Here is a 25,705-nt window from a genome sequence, read left to right as displayed (position 1 = left end):
CTGACAAACAACAATAAACAACATCACCTAGCTGACAAACATCACAACACCTAGCTGACAAACAACATCACATCACATTGCTGAGTAACAACATCACATCACCTTGCTGAGTAACAACGTCACATCACCTTGCTGAGTAACAACATCACATCACCTAGCTGACAAACAACAACATCGCCTTGCTGAGTAACAACATCACATCACCTTGCTGAGTAACAACATCACATCACCTTGCTGAGTAACAACATCACATCACCTTGCTGAGTAACAACAACATCACCTAGCTGACAAACAACATCACATCACCTAGCTGACAAACAACAACATCACCTTGCTGAGTAACAACATCACCTAGCTGACAAACAACATCACATCACCTTGCTGAGTAACAACATCACCTAGCTGACAAACAACATCACATCACCTTGCTGAGTAACAACATCACCTAGCTGACAAACAACATCACATCACCTTGCTGAGTAACAACATCACATCACCTAGCTGACAAACAACAACATCACCTTGCTGAGTAACAACATCACATCACCTTGCTGAGTAACAACATCAACATCACATTGCTGAGTAACAACATCACCTAGCTGACAAACAACATCACTTCACCTTGCTGAGTAACAACATCACCTAGCTGACAAACAACATCACATCACCTAGCTGAGTAACAACATCACCTTGCTGAGTAACAACATCACCTTGCTGAGTAACATCACCTTGCTGAGTAACAACATCACCTTGCTGAGTAACAACATCACCTTGCTGAGTAACAACATCACCTTGCTGAGTAACAACATCAACTTGCTGAGTAACAACATCACCTTGCTGAGTAACAACATCACCTTGCTGAGTAACAACATCACCTTGCTGAGTAACAACAAGCCCCCAGGTAACTATCTATTTGTATTTGTTAGATATGTCCAACAACATAATACCAGAGGCAGATACTGTAATATTCACTGTATGAACTACAATAGTCTATCTGGTAAGAAGACCTTATCATATACCGGTGCTGTTGAGTGGAACAAACTACCACATCAACTCAAAGCCATACAAACCATCACCACTTTTAAAATAATGGCAAAGCTGGCTGCAGATTAAACAGTATAACCAAAACACATGAGACACAATGGAAATAAGTACCCGACTTCATTGCGCAATCCCGGTAAAAAAAAATCTAAATCTTGGTACAGTGGGGCAAAAAAGTATTTAGTCAGCCACCAATTGTGCAAGTTCTTCCACTTAAAAAGATGAGAGAGGCCTGTAATTTTCATCATAGGTACACTTCAACTATGACAGACAAAATGAGAGAAAAAAATTCCAGAAAATCACATTGTAGGATTTTTTATGAATTTATTTGCAAATTATGGTGGAAAATAAGTATTTGGTCACCTACAAACACCAAGATTTCTGGCTCTCACAGACCTATAACTTCTTCTTTAAGAGGCTCCTCTGTCCTCCACTCGTTACCTGTATTAATGGCACCTGTTTGAACTTGTTATCAGTATAAGAGACACCTGTCCACAACCTCAAACAGTCACACTCCAAACTCCACTATGGCCAAGACCAAAGAGCTGTCAAAGGATACCAGAAACACAATTATAGACCTGCACCAGACTGGGAAGACTGAATCTGCAATATGTAAGCAGCTTGGTTTGAAGAAATCAACTGTGGGAGGGAGCAATTATTAGGAAAGGGAAGACATACAAGACCACTGATAATCTCCCTCGATCTGGGCCTCACGCAAGATCTCACCCGTGGGGTCAAAATGATCACAAGAACGGTGAGCAAAATCCCAGAACCACACGGGGGACCTAGTGAATGACCTGCAGAGAGCTGGGACCAAAGTAACAAAGCCTACCATCAGTAACACACTATGCCGCCAGGGACTCAAATCCTGCAGTGCCAGACGTGTCCCCCTGCTTAAGCCAGTACATGTCCAGGCCGTCTGAAGTTTACTAGAGAGCATTTCGATGATCCAGAAGAAGATTGGGAGAATGTCATATGGTCAGATGAAACCAAAATAGAACGTTTTGGTAAAAACTCAACTCTTCGTGTTTGGAGGACAAAGAATGCTGAGTTGCATCCAAAGAACACCATACCTACTGTGAAGCATGGGGTGGAAACATCATGCTTTGGAGCTGTTTTTCTGCAAAGGGACCAGGACGACTGATCCGTGTAAAGGAAAGAATGAATGGAGCCATGTATCGTGAGATTTTGAGTGAAAACCTCCTTCCACCAGCAAGGGCATTGAAGATGAAACATGGCTGGGTCTTTCAGCATGACAATGATCTCAAACACACCGCCCGGGCAACGAAGGAGTGGCTTCGTGAAGAAGCATTTCAAGGTCCTGGAGTGGCCTAGCCAGTCTCCAGATCTCAACCCCATAGAAAATCTTTGGAGGGAGTTGAAAGTCTGTGTTGCTCTAGAGGAGATCTGCATGGAGGAATGGGCCAAAATACCAGCAACAGTGTGTGAAAACCTCATGAAGACCTACAGAAAACGTTTGACCTCTGTCATTGCCAACAAAGGGTATATAACAAAGTATTGAGATAAACTTTTGTTATTGACCAAATACTTATTTTCCACCATAATTTGCAAATAAATTCATAGAAAATCCTACAATGTGATTTTCTGGATTTTTTTCTCTCATTTTGTCTGTCATAGTTGAAGTGTACCTATGATGAAAAATACAGGCCTCTCATCTTTAAGTGGGAGAACTTGCACAATTGGTGGCTGACTAAATACTTTTTTGCCCCACTGTATATATTACAGTTGAAGTCGGAGGATTACATACACCTTAGCCAAATACTTTAAACTCCTGAATTCCTGACATTTAATCCTAGTAAAATTTCCCTATTTTAGGTCAGTTAGGATCACCACTTTATTTTAAGAATGTGAAATGTCCGAATAATAGTAGAGAGAATTATTTATTTAAGCTTTCTTTCATCACATTCCCTGTGGGTCAGAAGTTTACATTAGTATTTGGTAGCATTGCCTTTAAATTGTTTAACTTGGGTCAACTGTTTCAGGTATCCTTCCACAAGCTTCCCACAATAAGTTGGGTGAATTTTGGTCCATTCCTGACAGAGCTGGTGTAACTGAGTCAGGTTTGTATGCCTCCTTACTCGCACACGCTTTTTCAGTTCTACCCACACATTTTCTATAGGATTGAGGTCAGGGCTTTGTGATGGCCACTCCAATACCTTGACTTCGTTGTCCTTAAGCCATTTTGCCACAACTTTGGAAGTATACTTGGGGTCATTGTCCATTTGGAAGACCCATTTGCGACCAAGCTTTAACTTCCTAACTGATGTCTTGAGATGTTGCTTCAATCTATCCACATAATTTTCCTCCCTCGTGATGCCATCTATTTTGTGAAGTGCACCAGTCCCTCCTGCAGCAAAGCACCCCCACAACATGATGCTGCCACCTCCGTGCTTCACGGTTGGGATGGTGTTCTTCGGCTTGCAAGCGTCCCCCTTTTTCCTCCAAACATAACGATGGTCATTATGGCCAAACAGTTCTATTTTTGTTTCATCAGACCATGGACATTTCTCCAAAAAGTACAATCTTTGTCCCCATGTGCAGTTGCAAACTGTAGTCTGGCTTTTTTTATGGCAGTTTTGGAGCAGTGTCTTCTTCCTTGCTGAGTGACCTTTCAGGTTATGTCGATATAGGACTCGTTTTACTGTGGATATAGATACTTTTGTACCTGTTTCCTCCAGCATCTTCACAAGGTCCTTTGTTGTTGTTCTGGGAATGATTTGCACTTTTTGCACCAAAGTACATTCATCTCTATCTAGGAGACAGAATGCGTCTTCTTCCTGAGAGGTATGATGGCTGTCTGGTCCCATGGTGTTTATTGCGTACTTGCGTACTATCCTTTGCACATATGAACATGGTACCTTCAGGCGTTTAGAAATTTCTCCCAAGGATGAACCAGACTTGTGGAGGTCTACATTTTTCTGAGGTCTTGGCTGATTTCTTTTGATTTTCCCATGATGTCAAGCAAAGAGGCACTGAGTTTAAAGGTAGGCCTTGAAATACATCCACAGGTACACCTCCAATTGACTCAAATGATGTCAATTAGCCCATCAGAAGCTTCTAAAGCCATGACATCATTTTCTCGAATTTTCCAAGCTGTTTAAAGGCACAGTCAACTTAATGTATGTAAACCTCTGACCCACTGGAATTGTGACACAGTGACTTATAAGTGAAATAATCTGTCTGTAAACAATTGTTGTAAGAATTACTTGTGTCATGCACAAAGTAGATGTCCTAACCAATTTGGCAAAACTATAGTTTGTTAACAAGAAATTTGTGGAGTGGTTGAAAAAAGAGTTTTAATGACTCCAACCTATCTTCAGACTTCAACACTATGTATATATGTAGGTAGGTAGGCAGGCAGATAGATAGATATTTATTTTACCTTTATTTAACTAGGCAAGTCAGTCAAGAACAAATTCTTATTTTCAATGACGGCCTAGGAACAGTGGAACACACTCGAAGCATCGTTACCCATCCCCCCAAAAAGCCGCTGCCCTTGCAGCGCAAGGGAATAACTACTCCAAATCTAAAAGTGAGTTTTGTTTGAAACAGTATTAGCGCACACCCAGCTTCTAGCTAGCCATTTCACATTGGTTACACCAGCCATTAGGCTGATAGGCTTGAAGTCTTAAACAGCGCTGTGCTTGCGAAGAGCTGCTGGCAAAACGCAATAAAGTGCTGTTTGAATGAATGATTACGGGCCTGCTGCTGCTCAGTCAGACTGCTCTATCAAATCAGACTTAATTATAACATAATAACACACAGAAATACAAGCCTTTGGTCTAACATTATCGAATCCGGAAACATTTAAAAAACAAAACGTTTATTATTTCAGTGAATTACACAACAGTTCGGTATTTTATCTAACGGGTGGCATCCCTAAGTCTAAATATTCCTGTTACATTGCACAACCTTCAATGTTATGTCATAATTATGTGCAATTCTGGCAAATTAGTTCGCAATGAGCCAGGCAGCCCAAACTGTTGCATATACCCTGACTCTGCGTGCAATGAACGCAAGAGAAGTGACACAATTTCACCTGGTTAATATTGCCTGCAAAACTGGTTTAGTAGTTATAATTAGTGATTATGATTGATTGTTTTTTATAAGATAAGTTTAATGCTAGCTAGCAATTTACCTTGGCTTCTACTGCATTCGTGCAACAGGCAGGCTACTCGTGGAGTGCAATGGTTAGAGCGTTGGACTAGTTAACTGTGCGGTTGCAAGTACATTAGAGTGTCTAGACAAGTACATTAGAGTGTCTAGTTTGAGAAACAAACACCTCACATTACCTCAACTGGCAGCTTCATTAAATAGTAACCACAAAACACCAGTCTCAATGTCAATAGTGAAGAGGCGATTCCGGGATGCTGGCCTTCTAGGCAGTCCTCAACTGGCAGCTTCATTACCCTACCCTAACATAAAATATTATACCCTACCATAATATAAAATATCCTACCCTACCAACTCTACCCTACTATACCATAATATAAAATATCCTACCCTACTCTACCATAACATACATTATCTACCCTACCAACCCTACCATACATAACATAAAATAGCCTACCATACATACCATAATATAAAAGATTCTGCCCTACGACCTCCCGAGTGGCGCAGTGGTCTCTAGCTGTGCCACTAGAGACTCTGGGTTCGAGTCCAGGCTCTGCCGTAATCGGCCATGTCCAGGAGACCCATGGGGCGGTGCACAATTGGCCCAGTGTCCGGGTTAGGGGAGGGTTTGGCCGGCAGGGATGCCCTTGTCACGCACTAGTAACTCTTGTGGCGGACCGGGCGCACGCAGACACGATGGCCAGGTGCATGATGTTGCCTCCGACACATTGGTGCGGCTGGCTTCCGGGTTAAGTGGGCATCGTGTCAAGAAGCAGTGCGGCTTGGTTGTGTTGCGGAAGACGCATGGCTCTCGACCTTCATCTCTTCCGAGTTCAAAGGGAGTTGCAGCGATGGGACAAAACTGTAAATACCAATAGGATACCATGAAATTGGGGAGAAAACAGGGTTAAAAAAAAGTCCTGTGCTCAGAGAATGCAGTGTGAAAAGGCCTCGTAGTTTCTTTAATAATTCAGCATGTTAAACTGCTGGCAGTAGGTAGGCACCTTGTGTCTGGGCTACATGTCAATATATCCTCAGCTTTGAGATCCTCAAGGTCTGGTCTTGGATTCTTTAGACAGCGTCGCCATCTAGTGGTCATAGCTGATTAGAAACTAAAGCAGGAATAATGTTGTCTTCAATTTGCCTCCCAAGAGGTGTTTAAAGAAACATTACAAGTTATATTTGTCTTGTCTGAGTTGTTATTAACACCAAGATGATTGGAGATAAATAATATCAATGTTTTCCTCACCAGACGCCCCTGGCTGCTTTAGACTGGAACAGTGGATGTTGGTTATACCCTGGGTCAGGAGCATTAGGCTGCAGGGCTGGGAAGTCATTCTCAAACACAAATGTGTTGTTGTAGTCTGGGTTCACCTGGGAGGGACAAACAGACAGTTAGACAGAGACAGACAGATAGCCAGACAGACAGACAGGGTTCACATGGGAGAGACAGACAGACAGACAGACAGACAGACAGACAGACAGACAGACAGACAGACAGACAGACAGACAGACAGACAGACAGACAGACAGACAGACAGACAGACAGACAGACAGACAGACAGACAGACAGACAGACAGACAGACAGACAGACAGACAGACACAGGGTTCACATGGGAGGGACAGACAGATAGCCAGACAGACAGACAGGGTTCACATGGGAGGGACAGACAGACAGACAGACAGACAGACAGGGTTCACATGGGAGGGACAGACAGACAGACAGACAGACAGACAGACAGACAGACAGACAGACAGACAGACAGACAGACAGACAGACAGACAGACAGACAGACAGACAGACAGACAGACAGACACAGGGTTCACATGGGAGGGACAGACAGATAGCCAGACAGACAGACAGGGTTCACATGGGAGGGACAGACAGACAGACAGACAGACAGACAGACAGACAGACAGACAGACAGACATTTTATTTTTTCTGTCAAATCACCAGTTGGCAACCCATCTCTTACAGATTTAACTGACACAAACAAACATTACAATGATGATTTGTTTTACCAGGTCAGTTGACTGAGAACACATTCTCATTTACAGCAACGACCCGGGAATAGTTACAGGGGAGAGGAGGGTGGATGAGGCAGTTAGAAGCAGGGGATGAATAGGTGACCATGATGGTTTGAGGGCCAGATTTGGGAATTTAGCCAGGACACCGGGGTTAACACGCCTACTCTTATGATCAGTGCCATGGGATCTTTAATGACCAGTGTCAGGACACCTGTTTAACATCCCATCTGAAAGACAGCACCCCACACAGAGCAATGAACCCTCACTGCCCTGGGGCATTGGGATATTATTTCGACCAGAGAAAGAGTGCCTCCTACTGACCCCCCAACACCACTTCCTGCAGCATCTGGTCTCCCATCCAGGGACTGACCAGGACCACCCTGCTTATCTTCAGAAGCAAGCCAGCAGTGGTATGCAGGGTGGTATGACCAGGACCAACCCTGCTTATCTTCAGAAGCAAGCCAGCAGTGGTATGCAGGGTGGTATGCTACTGACCAGGACCAACCCTGCTTAGCTTCAGAAGCAAGCCAGCAGTGGTATGCAGGGTGGTATGCTGCTGACAAGGACCAACCCTGCTTAGCTTCAGAAGCAAGCCAGCCGTGGTATGCAGGGTGGTATGCTGCTGACCAGGACCAACCCTGCTTAGCTTCAGAAGCAAGCCAGCAGTGGTATGCAGGGTGGTATGCTGCTGACCAGGACCAACCCTGCTTATCTTCAGAAGCAAGCCAGCAGTGGTATGCAGGGTGGTATGCTGCTGGTATGCAGGGTGGTATGCTGCTGACCAGGACCAACCCTGCTTAGCTTCAGAAGCAAGCCTGCAGTGGTATGCAGGGTGGTATGCTGCTGACCAGGACCAACCCTGCTTATCTTCAGAAGCAAGCCAGCAGTGGTATGCAGGGTGGTATGCTGCTGGTATGCAGGGTGGTATGCTGCTGACCAGGACCAACCCTGCTTAGCTTCAGAAGCAAGCCTGCAGTGGTATGCAGGGTGGTATGCTGCTGACCAGGACCAACCCTGCTTAGCTTCAGAAGCAAGCCAGCAGTGGTATGCAGGGTGGTACGCTGCTGGTATGCAGGGTGGTATGCTGCTGACCAGGACCAACCCTGCTTGCTTCAGAAGCAAGCCTGCAGTGGTATGCAGGGTGGTATGCTGCTGACCAGAAGCAAGCCAGCAGTGGTATGCAGGGTGGTATGCTGCTGACCAGGACCAACCCTGCTTAGCTTCAGAAGCAAGCCAGCAGTGGTATGCAGGGTGGTATGCTGCTGATAGTTCAGTGCCAGTATAATAAAACAATAAATCAATACATAAGAGTAGATGAGGTTATCCAAGCAGTATTAATAATAGAGGTCGGCCGATTAATTAGGGCTGATTAATTAGGGACGATTATTTAGGGACGATATCAAGTTTTCAAGACAATCGGAAATCGGTCATTTTGGACACCGATTTTGACAAAAATATATTTATATTTTTACACCTTTATTTAATCTTTATTTATCAATGACGGCCTAGGAACGGTGGGTTATCTGCCTTGTTCAGGGGCAGAATGACATATTTTTACCTTGTCAGCTCAGGGATTCAATCTTGCAACCTTACGGTTAACTAGTCCAGCACTCTAACCACCGGGCTCACGAGGAGCCACCTGTTACACGAATGCAGTAAGAAGCCAAGGTAAGTTGCTAGCTAGCATTAAACTTAATCAATCATAATCAGTAGTTATAACTACACATGGTTGATGATATTACTAGTTTATCTAGCGTGTCCTGCGTTGCATTTAATCGATGCAGTGCGCATTCTCGAAAAAGGACTGTCATTGCTCCAACGTGTACCTAATCATAAACATCAATGCCTTTCTTAAAATCAATACACGGAAGTATATATTTTTAAACCTGGTTAGCAGGCAATATTAACCAGGTGAAATTGTCTCACTTCTCTTGCGTTCATTGCACGCAGAGTCAGGGTATATGCAACAGTTTGGGCCGCCTGGCTCATTGCGAACTAATTTGCCAGAATTGTATGTAATTATGACATAACATTGAAGGTTGTGCAATGTAACAAGAATATTTAGACTTAGGGATGCCACCCGTTAGATAAAATACCGAACTGTTCTGTAATTCACTGAAATAATAAACGTTTTGTTTTCGAAATGATAGTTTCCGGTTTCGATCATATTAATGACCAAAGGCTCTTATTTCTGTGTGTTATTATGTTATAATTAAGAGCGTCTGCTAAATGACTTAAATGTAAATGGTAAATAATTAAGTCTGATTTGATAGAGCAGTCTGACTGAGCAGCAGCAGGCCCGTAATCATTCATTCAAACAGCACTTTATTGCGTTTTGCCAGCAGCTCTTCGCAAGCACAGCGCTGTTTAAGACTTCAAGCCTATCAGCCTAATGGCTGGTGTAACCAATGTGAAATGGCTAGCTAGGTTGGAGCGAGTGGGTTGGAGCGAGTGGTCGCACCGGCACTTCGCTCCCGCGGGTAGTATAACTTTTTAATTACATTTCATTATATTTCATTATAGCACAACGGTTTGATTTGTCTAATCTTAGCAATTTCTTCTCAGCTAGCTACATAGCCGTCTTTGTATCAAAGATATTTGCGTAATTATCGTATTTCGCCGTCCTAACGTAGTCTTCACTAGCCAGCTAGCCAGCTAGCTAACGTCCACTGATTAGCTGCACTGGGAAAACTATTACACTCAACTGAACGACTTGATTAGTGTAGTGTTAGCTAGCTACATAGCTGTCTTTGCTGTCTTCGTATCTTCGTATCCAAGATAATTGTGTTGTTTAGGTTTAGAGTGTGTAGTCTTAGAGTGATTATCTTAATTTACCGAGGTTAGCTAGCCAGCTATTTGTCGTCCTTAACGTAGGAGACTCTGCTAGCTAGCCAACGCTAGCCAACGTCTTCTGAATAGAACTCAACAACCCGGTCGCATTCACAGGTAGTATCACATTTTCACTTCATTTCATTACAGTACAACGGTTTGATTTGTTTGATCGTAGCTAGCTACATAGCTAGCTACATAGCCGTCTTTGTATCAAAGATAATTGTGTAGTCTAGAGCGATTTTCTAGGTTAGCTAGCCAGCCATTGTCGTTCTTTTAACGCAACGTAACGTAAACAACACTGCTAGCTAGCCAGCTAGCCCCGAATAGCAACACTGCAGAAACTATTACACTCAACGGAACGACTTGATTAGTGTAGTGTCAACAACGCACCCACTGCCAGCTAGCCTACTTCAGCAGTACTGTATCATTTTAATCATTTTAGTCAATAAGATTCTTGCTACGTAGCTTAACTTTCTGAAAATTCGAGACGTGTAGTCCACTTGTCATTCCAATCTCCTTTGCATTAGCGTAGCCTCTTCTGTAGCCTGTCAACTATGTGTCTGTTTATCCCTGTTCTCTCCTCTCTGCACAGACCATACAAACGCTCCACACCGCGTGGCCGCGGCCACCCTACTCTGGTGGTCCCAGCGCGCACGACCCACGTGGAGTTCCAGGTCTCCGGTAGCCTCTGGAACTGCCAATCTGCGGTCAACAAGGCAGAGTTCATCTCAGCCTATGCCTCCCTCCAGTCCCTCGACTTCTTGGCACTGACGGAAACATGGATCACCACAGACAACACTGCTACTCCTACTGCTCTCTCTTCGTCCGCCCACGTGTTCTCGCACACCCCGAGAGCTTCTGGTCAGCGGGGTGGTGGCACCGGGATCCTCATCTCTCCCAAGTGGTCATTCTCTCTTTCTCCCCTTACCCATCTGTCTATCGCCTCCTTTAAATTCCATGCTGTCACAGTTACCAGCCCTTTCAAGCTTAACATCCTTATCATTTATCGCCCTCCAGGTTCCCTCGGAGAGTTCATCAATGAGCTTGATGCCTTGATAAGCTCCTTTCCTGAGGACGGCTCACCTCTCACAGTTCTGGGCGACTTTAACCTCCCCACGTCTACCTTTGACTCTTTCCTCTCTGCCTCCTTCTTTCCACTCCTCTCCTCTTTTGACCTCACCCTCTCACCTTCCCCCTACTCACAAGGCAGGCAATACGCTCGACCTCATCTTTACTAGATGCTGTTCTTCCACTAACCTCACTGCAACTCCCCTCCAAGTCTCCGACCACTGCCTTGTATCCTTTTCCCTCTCGCTCTCATCCAACACCTCCCACACTGCCCCTACTCGGATGGTATCGCGCCGTCCCAACCTTCGCTCTCTCTCCCCCGCTACTCTCTCCTCTTCCATCCTATCATCTCTTCCCTCCGCTCAAACCTTCTCCCACCTATCTCCTGATTCTGCCTCCTCAACCCTCCTCTCCTCCCTCTCTGCATCCCTTGACTCTCTATGTCCCCTATCCTCCAGGCCGGCTCGGTCCTCCCTCCCGCTCCGTGGCTCGATGACTCATTGCGAGCTCACAGAACAGGGCTCCGGGCAGCCGAGCGGAAATGGAGGAAAACTCGCCTCCCTGCGGACATGGCATCCTTTCACTCCCTCCTCTCTACATTTTCCTCCTCTGTCTCTGCTGCTAAAGCCACTTTCTACCACGCTAAATTCCAAGCATCTGCCTCTAACCCTAGGAAGCTCTTTGCCACCTTCTCCTCCCTCCTGAATCCTCCTCCCCTCCCCCCCTCCTCCCTCTCTGCAGATGACTTCGTCAACCATTTTGAAAAGAAGGTCGACGACATCCGATCCTCGTTTGCTAAGTCAAACGACACCGCTGGTTCTGCTCACACTGCCCTACCCTGTGCTCTGACCTCTTTCTCCCTCTCTCTCCAGATGAAATCTCGCGTCTTGTGACGGCCGGCCGCCCAACAACCTGCCCGCTTGACCCTATCCCCTCCTCTCTTCTCCAGACCATTTCCGGAGACCTTCTCCCTTACCTCACCTCGCTCATCAACTCATCCCTGACCGCTGGCTACGTCCCTTCCGTCTTCAAGAGAGCGAGAGTTGCACCCCTTCTGAAAAAACCTACACTCGATCCCTCCGATGTCAACAATTACAGACCAGTATCCCTTCTTTCTTTTCTCTCCAAAACTCTTGAACGTGCCGTCCTTGGCCAGCTCTCCCGCTATCTCTCTCTGAATGACCTTCTTGATCCAAATCAGTCAGGTTTCAAGACTAGTCATTCAACTGAGACTGCTCTCCTCTGTATCACGGAGGCGCTCCGCACTGCTAAAGCTAACTCTCTCTCCTCTGCTCTCATCCTTCTAGATCTATCGGCTGCCTTCGATACTGTGAACCATCAGATCCTCCTCTCCACCCTCTCCGAGTTGGGCATTTCCGACGCGGCCCACGCTTGGATTGCGTCCTACCTGACAGGCCGCTCCTACCAGGTGGCATGGCGAGAATCTGTCTCCTCACCACGCGCTCTCACCACTGGTGTCCCCCAGGGCTCTGTTCTTGGCCCTCTCCTATTCTCGCTATACACCAAGTCACTTGGCTCTGTCATAACCTCACATGGTCTCTCCTATCATTGCTATGCAGACGACACACAATTAATCTTCTCCTTTCCCCCTTCTGACGACCAGGTGGCGAATCGCATCTCTGCATGTCTGGCAGACATATCAGTGTGGATGACGGATCACCACCTCAAGCTGAACCTCGGCAAGACGGAGCTGCTCTTCCTCCCGGGGAAGGACTGCCCGTTCCATGATCTCGCCATCACGGTTGACAACTCCATTGTGTCCTCCTCCCAGAGCGCCAAGAACCTTGGCGTGATCCTGGACAACACCCTGTCGTTCTCAACCAACATCAAGGCGGTGGCCCGTTCCTGTAGGTTCATGCTCTACAACATCCGCAGAGTACGACCCTGCCTCACACAGGAAGCGGCGCAGGTCCTAATCCAGGCACTTGTCATCTCCGTCTGGATTACTGCAACTCGCTGTTGGCTGGGCTCCCTGCCTGTGCCATTAAACCCCTTCAACTCATCCAGAACGCCGCAGCCCGTCTGGTGTTCAACCTTCCCAAGTTCTCTCACGTCACCCCGCTCCTCCGTTCTCTCCACTGGCTTCCAGTTGAAGCTCGCATCCGCTACAAGACCATGGTGCTTGCCTACGGAGCTGTGAGGGGAACGGCACCTCAGTACCTCCAGGCTCTGATCAGGCCCTACACACAAACAAGGGCACTGCGTTCATCCACCTCTGGCCTGCTCGCCTCCCTACCACTGAGGAAGTACAGCTCCCGCTCAGCCCAGTCAAAACTGTTCGCTGCGCTGGCCCCCCAATGGTGGAACAAACTCCCTCACGACGCCAGGACAGCGGAGTCAATCACCACCTTCCGGAGACACCTGAAACCCCACCTCTTTAAGGAATACCTAGGATAGGATAAGTAATCCTCTCACCCCCTTTAAGATTTAGATGCACTATTGTAAAGTGACTGTTCCACTGGATGTCATAAGGTGAATGCACCAATTTGTAAGTCGCTCTGGATAAGAGCGTCTGCTAAATGACTTAAATGTAATGTAATGTAAAATGTAGTTAGCTGGGTGTGCGCTAATACTGTTTCAAACGTCACTCGCCTTTTCTTTTTTTTTTGTAACAGGAATATTTAGACTTCTGGATGCCACCCGAACCAAACGGTTCTGTATTTCACTGAAAGAATAAATGTCTTGTTTTCCAGATGATAGTTTCTGGATTTGACTATATTAATGACCTCGCATTTCTGTGTGTTATTATGTTATAATTAAGTCTATGATTTGATAGAGCAGTCTGACTGAGCGGTGGTGTGCACCAGCAGGCTCATAAGCATTCATTCAAACAGCAATTTTTTGCGTTTTGCCAGCAGCTCTGCTGTTTATGACATAAAGCCTATCAACTCCCGTGATTAGGTTGGTGTAACGATGTGATGTGAAATGGCTAGCTAGTTAGCGGGGTGCGCTCTAATAGAATTTCAAACATCACTCGCTCTGAGACTTGAAGTAGTTGTTCCCCTTGCTCTGCATGGGTAACGCTGCTTCGAGGGTGGCTGTTGTCGATGTGTTCCTGGTTCGAGCCCAGGGAGGAGCAAGGAAAGGGACGGAAGCTATACTGTTACTGTATCTACAGTATCTACCCATATCTACAGTATCTACAGTATCTACCTATATCTACTGTATCTACCCATTTCTACAGTATCTACAGTATCTACCTATATCTACTGTATCTACCCATTTCTACAGTATCTACAGTATCTACCCATATCTACAGTATATCTACAGTATCTACCTAAATCTACAGTATCTACAATATCTACACATATCTACTGTATCTACCAATATCTACTATATCTACAGTATCTACACATATCTACAGTATCTACAATATCTACACATATCTACTGTATCTACCCATATCTACTATATCTACAGTATTTGCCTAAATCTACAGTATCTACAGTATCTACCTATATCTACAGTATCTACCCATATCTACTATATCTACTATATCTACAGTATCTACCTATATCTACTATATCTACAGTATCTACCCACATCTACGATATCTACAGTATCTACTATATCTACTATATCTACAGTATCTACCCATATCTACAGTATCTACTATATCTACAGTATCTACCCATATCTACAGTATCTACAGTATCTACAGTATCTACTATATCTACAGTATCTACCCATATCTACTATATCTACAGTATCTACCCATATCTACAGTATCTACAGTATCTACTATATCTACAGTATCTACCCATATCTACTATATCTACAGTATCTCCTATATCTACAGTATCTCCTATATCTACAGTATCTACCCATACCTACTATATCTACAGTATGTACTATATCTACTATATCTACCCATATCTACAGTATCTACCCATATCTACTATATATACCCATATCTACTATATATACCCATATCTATTATATCTACCCATATCTACTGTATCTACCCATATCTACAGTATCTACCCATATCTACTATATCTACAGTATCTACCCATATCTACTGTATCTACCCATATCTACAGTATCTACTATATCTACCCATATCTACAGTGTATCTACAGTATCTACCTAAATCTACAGTATCTACAGTACCTACCCATATCTACTATATCTACCCATATCTACTATATCTACTATATCTACCCATATCTACCTATATCTACAGTATCTACCCATATCTACAGTATCTACCTATAACTACATATATCTACTGTATCTACCCATATCTACTATATCTACCCATAACTACTATATCTACTATATCTACCCATATCTACTGTATCTACCCATAACTACAGTATCTACCCATATCTACCTATATCTACTATATCTACCCATATCTACTATATCTACAGTATCTACCTATATCTACTATATCTACAGTATCTATCCATATCTACTATATCTACAGTATCTACTATATCTACTATATTTACCCATATCTACAGTATCTACCTATATCTACTATATCTACAGTATCTACCCATATCTACAGTATCTACCCATATCTACTATATCTACAGTATCTACTATATCTACCCATATCTACAGTATCTACTGTATTTATTGTATCTACCCATATCTACAGTATCTACTGTATCTACAGTATCTACCCATATCTACTATATCTACCCATATCTACAGTATCTACTATATCTACCCATATCTACTGTATCTACCCATATCTACAGTATCTACTATATCTACCCATATCTACAGTATCTACTGTATTTATTGTATCTACCCATATCTACTGTATCTACTATATCTACCCATATCTACAGTATCTACCCATATCTACAGTATCTACTGTATTTATTGTATCTACCCATATCTACAGTATCTACTGTATTTATTGTATCTACCCATATCTACTGTATCTACTATATCTACCCATATCTACAGTATCTACTGTATTTATTGTATCTACCCATATCTACAGTATCTACCCATATCTACTATATCTACCCATATCTACAGTATCTACTATATCTACCCATATCTACTGTATCTACCCATATCTACAGTATCTACTATATCTACCCATATCTACAGTATCTACTGTATTTATTGTATCTACCCATATCTACAGTATCTACCCATATCTACAGTATCTACTGTATTTATTGTATCTACCCATATCTACAGTATCTACTGTATTTATTGTATCTACCCATATCTACAGTATCTACCCATATCTACAGTATCTACTGTATTTATTGTATCTACCCATATCTACAGTATCTACTGTATTTATTGTATCTACCCATATCTACAGTATCTACCCATATCTACAGTATATACTGTATTTATTGTATCTACCCATATCTACAGTATCTACTGTATTTATTGTATCTACCCATATCTACAGTATCTACTGTATTTATTGTATCTACCCATATCTACAGTATCTACTGTATTTATTGTATCTACCCATATCTACAGTATCTACTGTATTTATTGTATCTACCCATATCTACAGTATCTACTGTATTTATTGTATCTACCCATATCTACAGTATCTACTGTATTTATTGTATCTACCCATATCTACCCATATCTACAGTATCTACTGTATTTATTGTATCTACGCATATCTACAGTATCTACTGTATTTATTGTATCTACCCATATCTACAGTATCTACTGTATTTATTGTATCTACCCATATCTACAGTATCTACTGTATTTATTGTATCTACCCATATCTACAGTATCTACTGTATTTATTGTATCTACCCATATCTACAGTATCTACTGTATTTATTGTATCTACCCATATCTACTATATCTACCCATATATACTATATCTACCCATATCTACAGTATCTACCCATATCTACTATATCTACCCATATCTACAGTATCTACCCATATCTACAGTATCGACTATATCTACCCATATCTACAGTATTTATTGTATCTACCCATATCTACTGTATCTACTATATCTACCCATATCTACAGTATCTACCCATATCTACAGTATCTACTGTATTTATTGTATCTACCCATATCTACAGTATCTACCCATATCTACAGTATCTACTGTATTTATTGTATCTACCCATATCTACTGTATCTACTATATCTACCCATATCTACAGTATCTACTGTATTTATTGTATCTACCCATATCTACAGTATCTACTGTATCTACAGTATCTACCCATATATACTATATCTACCCATATCTACAGTATCTACTATATCTACCCATATCTACAGTATCTACTATATCTACCCATATCTACAGTATCTACTGTATTTATTGTATCTACCCATATCTACTGTATCTACTATATCTACCCATATCTACAGTATCTACCCATATCTACAGTATCTACTGTATTTATTGTATCTACCCATATCTACAGTATCTACTGTATTTATTGTATCTACCCATATCTACAGTATCAACCCATATCTACACTATCTACTGTATTTATTGTATCTACCCATATCTACAGTATCTACTGTATTTATTGTATCTACCCATATCTACAGTATCTACTGTAATTATTGTATCTACCCATATCTACAGTATCTACTGTATTTATTGTATCTACCCATATCTACAGTATCTACTGTATTTATTGTATCTACCCATATCTACAGTATCTACCCATATCTACAGTATCTACTGTATTTATTGTATCTACCCATATCTACAGTATCTACTGTATTTATTGTATCTACCCATATCTACAGTATCTACCCATATCTACAGTATCTACTGTATTTATTGTATCTACGCATATCTACAGTATCTAATGTATTTATTGTATCTACCCATATCTACAGTATCTACTGTATTTATTGTATCTACCCATATCTACAGTATCTACTGTATTTATTGTATCTACCCATATCTACAGTATCTACTGTATTTATTGTATCTACCCATATCTACAGTATCTACTGTATTTATTGTATCTACCCATATCTACAGTATCTACTGTATCTACAGGATTTACTGTATCTACCCATATCTACAGTATCTACCCATATCTACAGTATCTACAGTATCTACTGTATTTATTGTATCTACCCATATCTACTGTATCTACAGTATCTACAGTATCTACTGTATCTACCCATTTCTACAGTATCTACAGTATCTACAGGATCTACTGTATCTACCCATTTCTACAGTATCTACCCATATCTACAGGATCTACAGGATCTACTGTATCTACAGTATCTACCCATATCTACTGTAAAAGTATCTACCCATATCTACCCATATCTACAGTATCTACCCATATCTACAGTATCTACAGGATCTACTGTATCTACCCATTTCTACTGTATCTACCCATTTCTACAGTATCTACCCATATCTACAGTATCTACAGTATCTACTGTATCTACCCATATCTACAGTATCTACAGTATCTACTGTAAAAGTATCTACCTATATCTACCTATATCTACTGTATCTACCTATATCTACTGTATCTACCTATATCTACTATATCTACCTATATCTACCTATATCTACCTATATCTACTGTATCTACCTATATCTACCTATACCTGTATCTACTGTATCTATCTGTATCTACCTATATCTACCTGTATCTACCTATATCTATCTGTATCTACCTGTATCTATCTGTATCTACCTGTATCTATCTGTATCTACTGTATCTATCTGTATCTACCCATATCTACTATATCTACCTATATATATCTGTATCTACTGTATCTACTGTATCTACCTATATCTACTATATCTACCTATATCTACCCATATCTACTGTATCTACCTATATCTACCTATATCTACTGTATCTACCTATATCTACTGTATCTACCTATATCTACCTATATCTACTGTATCTACCTATATCTACCTATATCTACTGTATCTACCTATATCTACTGTAACTACCTATATCTACTGTAAAAATACATACCTATATCTACTGTATCTACCTATATCTACAGTATCTACCCATATCTACTGTAAAATTATCTACCTTTTATCTACTATATCTACTGTATCTACTGTAAATATACATACCTATATCTACTGTATCTACCTATATCTACCCATATCTACTGTATCTACCTATATCTACTGTATCTACAGTATCTACCTATATTGGTCCACTCACACTGACAGCGTCGTGAAGAAGGCGCAGCAGCGCCTATTCAACCTCAGGAGGCTGAAAAAATTCGGCTTGTCACCAAAAGCACTCACAAACTTCTACAGATGCACAATCGAGAGCATCCTGGCGGGCTGTATCACCGCCTGGTACGGCAACTGCTCCGCCCTCAACCGTAAGGCTCTCCAGAGGGTAGTGAGGACTGCACAACGCATCACCGGGGGCAAACTACCTGCCCTCCAGGACACCTACACCACCCGTTGTTACAGGAAGGCCAAAAAGATCATCAAGGACATCAACCACCCGAACCACTGCCTGTTCACCCCGCTATCATCCAGAAGGCGAGGTCAGTACAGGTGCATCAAAGCTGGGACCGAGAGACTGAAAAACAGCTTCTATCTCAAGGCCATCAGACTGTTAAATAGCCACCACTAACATTGAGTGGCTGCTGCCAACACACTGTCATTGACACTGACCCAACTCCAGCCATTTTAATAATGGGAATTGATGGAAATGATGTAAATATATCACTAGCCACTTTAAACAATGCTACCTTATATAATGTTACTTACCCTACATTATTAATCTCATATGCATATGTATATACTGTACTCTACAACATCGACTGCATCCTTATGTAACACATGTATCACTAGCCACTTTAACTATGCCACTTTGTTTACTTTGTCTACACACTCATCTCATATGTATATACTGTACTCGATACCATCTACTGTATGCTGCTCTGTACCATCACTCATTCATATATCCTTATGTACATGTTCCTTATCCCCTTACACTGTGTATAAGACAGTAGTTTTGGAATTGTTAGTTAGATTACTTGTTGGTTATCACTGCATTGTCGGAACTAGAAGCACAAGCATTTCGCTACACTCGCATTAACATCTGCTAACCATGTGTATGTGACAAATAAAATTTGATTTGATTTGATTTGATTTTATCTACTGTATCTTCCTATATCTACAGTATATACCTATATCTACCTATATCTACCTATATATATCTGTATCTACCTATATCTATCTGTATCTACCCATATCTATCTGTAGCTCAGTTGGTAGAGCATGGCGCTTGTAACGCCAGGGTAGTGGGTTCGATTCCCGGGATCACCCATACGTAGAATGTATGCACACATGACTGTAAGTCGCTTTGGATAAAAGCGTCTGCTAAATGGCATATATTATATTACGCATATCTATCTGTATCTACTGTATCTACTGTATCTATCTTTATCTACTGCATCTACAGGATTTACTGTATCTACAGTATCTACCCATATCTACAGTATCTACCCATATCTACAGTATCTATTGTATCTACCCATATCTACTGTATCTACAGTATCTACAGTATCTACTGTATCTACCCATTTCTACAGTATCTACAGGATCTACAGGATCTACTGTATCTACCCATTTCTACAGTATCTACCCATATCTACAGTATCTACAGGATCTACAGGATCTACTGTATCTACAGTATCTACCCATATCTACTGTAAAAGTATCTACCCATATCTACCCATATCTACAGTATCTACCCATATCTACAGTATCTACAGGATCTACTGTATCTACCCATTTCTACTGTATCTACCCATTTCTACAGTATCTACCCATTTCTACAGTATCTACCTATATCTACAGTATCTACAGTATCTACTGTATCTACCCATATCTACAGTATCTACAGTATCTACTGTAAAATGTTCTGGACATGTTCTGGCCTGGTTTAGGTCTTATCTGTCGGAAAGATATCAGTTTGTCTCTGTGAATGGTTTGTCCTCTGACAAATCAACTGTACATTTCGGTGTTCCTCAAGGTTCTGTTTTAGGACCACTATTGTTTTCACTATATATTTTACCTCTTGGGGATGTTATTCGAAAACATAATGTAAACTTTCACTGCTATGCGGATGACACACAGCTGTACATTTCAATGAAACATGGTGAAGCACCAAAATTGCCCTCGCTAGAAGCATGTGTTTCAGACATAAGGAAGTGGATGGCTGCAAACTTTCTACTATTAAACTCGGACAAAACAGAGATGCTTGTTCTAGGTCCCAAGAAACAAAGAGATCTTCTGTTGAATCTGACAATTAATCTTAATGGTTGTACAGTCGTCTCAAATAAAACTGTGAAGGACCTCGGCGTTACTCTGGACCCTGATCTCTCTTTTGAAGAACATATCAAGACCATTTCGAGGACAGCTTTTTTCCATCTACGTAACATTGCAAAAATCAGAAACTTTCTGTCCAAAAATGATGCAGAAAAATTCATCCATGCTTTTGTCACTTCTAGGTTAGACTACTGCAATGCTCTATTTTCCGGCTACCCGGATAAAGCACTAAATAAACTTCAGTTAGTGCTAAATACGGCTGCTAGAATCCTGACTAGAACCAAAAATTTGATCATATTACTCCAGTGCTAGCCTCTCTACACTGGCTTCCTGTCAAAGCAAGGGCTGATTTCAAGGTTTTACTGCTAACCTACAAAGCATTACATGGGCTTGCTCCTACCTACCTCTCTGATTTGGTCCTGCCGTACATACCTATACGTACGCTACGGTCACAAGACGCAGGCCTCCTAATTGTCCCTAGAATTTCTAAGCAAACAGCTGGAGGCAGGGCTTTCTCCTATAGAGCTCCATTTTTATGGAACGGTCTGCCTACCCATGTCAGAGACGCAAACTCGGTCTCAACCTTTAAGTCTTTACTGAAGACTCATCTCTTCAGTGGGTCATATGATTGAGTGTAGTCTGGCCCAGGAGTGGGAAGGTGAACGGAAAGGCTCTGGAGCAACGAACCGCCCTTGCTGTCTCTGCCTGGCCGGTTCCCCGTTTTCCACTGGGATTCTCTGCCTCTAACCCTGTTACGGGGCTGAGTCACTGGCTTGCTGGGGCTCTCTCGTGCCGTCCCTGGGGGGGATGCGTCACCTGGGTGGGTTGATTCACTGTTGTGGTCGGCCTGTCTGGGTTCCCCCCACCCCTTGGGTTGTACCGTGTCGGAGATCTTTGTGGGCTATACTCGGCCTTGTCTCAGGATGGTAAGTTGGTGGTTGAAGATTTCCCTCTAGTGGTGTGGGGGCTGTGCTTTGGCAAAGTGGGTGGGGTTATATCCTTCCTGTTTGGCCCTGTCCGGGGTGTCCTCGGATGGGGCCACAGTGTCTCCTGACCCCTCCTGTCTCAGCCTCCAGTATTTATGCTGCAGTAGTTTATGTGTCGGGGGCTAGGGTCAGTTTGTTTATCTGGAGTACTTCTCCTGTCCTATTCGGTGTCCTGTGTAAATCTAAGTGTGCGTTCTCTAATTCTCTCCTTCTCTCTTTCTTTCTCTCTCTCGGAGGACCTGAGCCCTAGAACCATGCCCCAGGACTACCTGACATGATGACTCCTTGCTGTCCCCAGTCCACCTGGCCATGCTGCTGCTCCAGTTTCAACTGGCCTGGGCCCTAGGACCATGTCCCAGGACTACCTGACATGAGGACTCCTTGCTGTCCCCAGTCCACCTGGCCATGCTCCTGCTCCAGTTTCAACTGTTCTGCCTTACTATTATTCAACCATGCTGGTCATTTATGAACATTTGAACATCTTGGCCACGTTCTGTTATAATCTCCACCTGGCACAGCCAGAAGAGGACTGGCCACCCCACATATGCTCTCTCTAATTCTCTCTTTCTTTCTCTCTCTCGGAGGACCTGAGCCCTAGGACCGTGCCCCAGGACTACCTGACATGATGGCTCCTTGCTGTCCCCAGTCCATCTGACTGTGCTGCTGCTCCAGTTTCAACTGTTCTGCCTTATTATTATTTGACCATGCTGGTCATTTATGAACATTTGAACATCTTGGTCATGTTCTGTTATAATCTCTACCCGGCACAGCCAGAAGAGGACTGGCCACCCCACATAGCCCGGTTCCTCTCTAGGTTTCTTCCTAGGTTTTGGCCTTTCTAGGGAGTTTTTCCTAGCCACCGTGCTTTTACACCTGCATTGTTTGCTGTTTGGGGTTTTAGGCTGGGTTTCTGTACAGCACTTTGAGATATCAGCTGATGTACGAAGGGCTATATAAATAAATTTGATTTGATTTGATTTGATTTAAAAGTATCTACCTATATCTACCTATATCTACTGTATCTACCTATATCTACTCTATCTACCTATATCTACTATATCTACCTATATCTACCTATATCTACCCATATCTACTGTATCTACCTATATCTACTATATCTACCTATATCTACTATATCTACCTATACCTGTATCTACTGTATCTATCTGTATCTACCTATATCTACCTGTATCTACCTATATCTATCTGTATCTACCTGTATCTATCTGTATCTACCTGTATCTATCTGTATCTACTGTATCTATCTGTATCTACCCATATCTACTATATCTACCTATATCTATCTGTATCTACTGTATCTACTATATCTACCTATATCTATCTGTATCTACCTATATCTATCTGTATCTACTGTATCTACCTATATCTACTATATCTAACTATATCTACCCATATCTACTGTATCTACCTATATCTACTGTATCTACTGTATCTACCTATATCTACTGTATCTACCTATATCTACTGTATCTACCTATATCTACTGTATCTACCTATATCTACTATATCTACCTATATCTACTATATCTACCTATATCTACTGTATCTACCTATATCTACTGTATCTACCTATATCTACTGTATCTACTGTATCTACCTATATCTACCTATATCTACTGTATCTACCTATATCTACCTATATCTACCTATATCTACTGTATCTACCTATATCTACTGTAACTACCTATATCTACTGTAAAAATACATACCTATATCTACTGTATCTACCTATATCTACAGTATCTACCCATATCTACTGTAAAATTATCTACCTTTTATCTACTATATCTACTGTATCTACTGTAAATATACATACCTATATCTACTGTATCTACCTATATCTACCCATATCTACTGTATCTACCTATATCTACTGTATCTACAGTATCTACCTATATCTACTGTATCTTCCTATATCTACAGTATATACCTATATCTACCTATATCTACCTATATATATCTGTATCTACCTATATCTATCTGTATCTACCCATATCTATCTGTAGCTCAGTTGGTAGAGCATGGCGCTTGTAACGCCAGGGTAGTGGGTTCGATTCCCGGGATCACCCATACGTAGAATGTATGCACACATGACTGTAAGTCGCTTTGGATAAAAGCGTCTGCTAAATGGCATATATTATATTACGCATATCTATCTGTATCTACTGTATCTACTATATCTACCTATATCTATCTTTATCTACTGTATCTACCTATATCTATCTGTATCTACTATATCTACCTGTATCTACAGTATCTATCTTTATCTACTGCATCTACCTATATCTATCTTTATCTACTGCATCTACCTGTATCTACCTATATCTATCTGTATCTACCTATATCTATCTTTATCTACCTGTATCTACCTATATCTACCTATATCTACTGTATCTACCTATATCTACTGTATCTACCTATATCTACTGTATCTACCTATATCTACTATATCTACCTATATCTACTATATCTACCTATATCTACTGTATCTACCTATATCTACTGTATCTACCTATATCTACTGTATCTACTGTATCTACCTATATCTACCTATATCTACTGTATCTACCTATATCTACCTATATCTACCTATATCTACTGTATCTACCTATATCTACTGTAACTACCTATATCTACTGTAAAAATACATACCTATATCTACTGTATCTACCTATATCTACAGTATCTACCCATATCTACTGTAAAATTATCTACCTTTTATCTACTATATCTACTGTATCTACTGTAAATATACATACCTATATCTACTGTATCTACCTATATCTACCCATATCTACTGTATCTACCTATATCTACTGTATCTACAGTATCTACCTATATCTACTGTATCTTCCTATATCTACAGTATATACCTATATCTACCTATATCTACCTATATATATCTGTATCTACCTATATCTATCTGTATCTACCCATATCTATCTGTAGCTCAGTTGGTAGAGCATGGCGCTTGTAACGCCAGGGTAGTGGGTTCGATTCCCGGGATCACCCATACGTAGAATGTATGCACACATGACTGTAAGTCGCTTTGGATAAAAGCGTCTGCTAAATGGCATATATTATATTACGCATATCTATCTGTATCTACTGTATCTACTATATCTACCTATATCTATCTTTATCTACTGTATCTACTGTATCTACCTATATCTATCTGTATCTACTATATCTACCTGTATCTACAGTATCTATCTTTATCTACTGCATCTACCTATATCTATCTTTATCTACTGCATCTACCTGTATCTACCTATATCTATCTGTATCTACCTATAT

The 25,705-nt window shown here is 41.6% G+C and overlaps 1 protein-coding gene across 1 annotated transcript in view; it reads right to left on the bottom strand.

Moving 5' to 3' along the window:
• Positions 1-25,705, bottom strand: part of galt (galactose-1-phosphate uridylyltransferase) — a 200,408-nt gene that overhangs the window by 149,650 nt on the left and 25,053 nt on the right. Inside the window, 1 exon segment of the mRNA XM_046306810.1 lies at positions 6,428-6,552. Coding sequence (XP_046162766.1) covers positions 6,428-6,552 — 125 coding nt within the window.

This window comes from Oncorhynchus gorbuscha, linkage group LG16 (genome assembly GCF_021184085.1).
Source record: "Oncorhynchus gorbuscha isolate QuinsamMale2020 ecotype Even-year linkage group LG16, OgorEven_v1.0, whole genome shotgun sequence".
In the NCBI taxonomy this organism is placed as follows: Eukaryota; Metazoa; Chordata; class Actinopteri; order Salmoniformes; family Salmonidae; genus Oncorhynchus; species Oncorhynchus gorbuscha.
The sequence above is the reverse complement of the archived record's forward strand: the minus strand, read 5'-3'. Positions and strand labels throughout refer to the sequence as shown.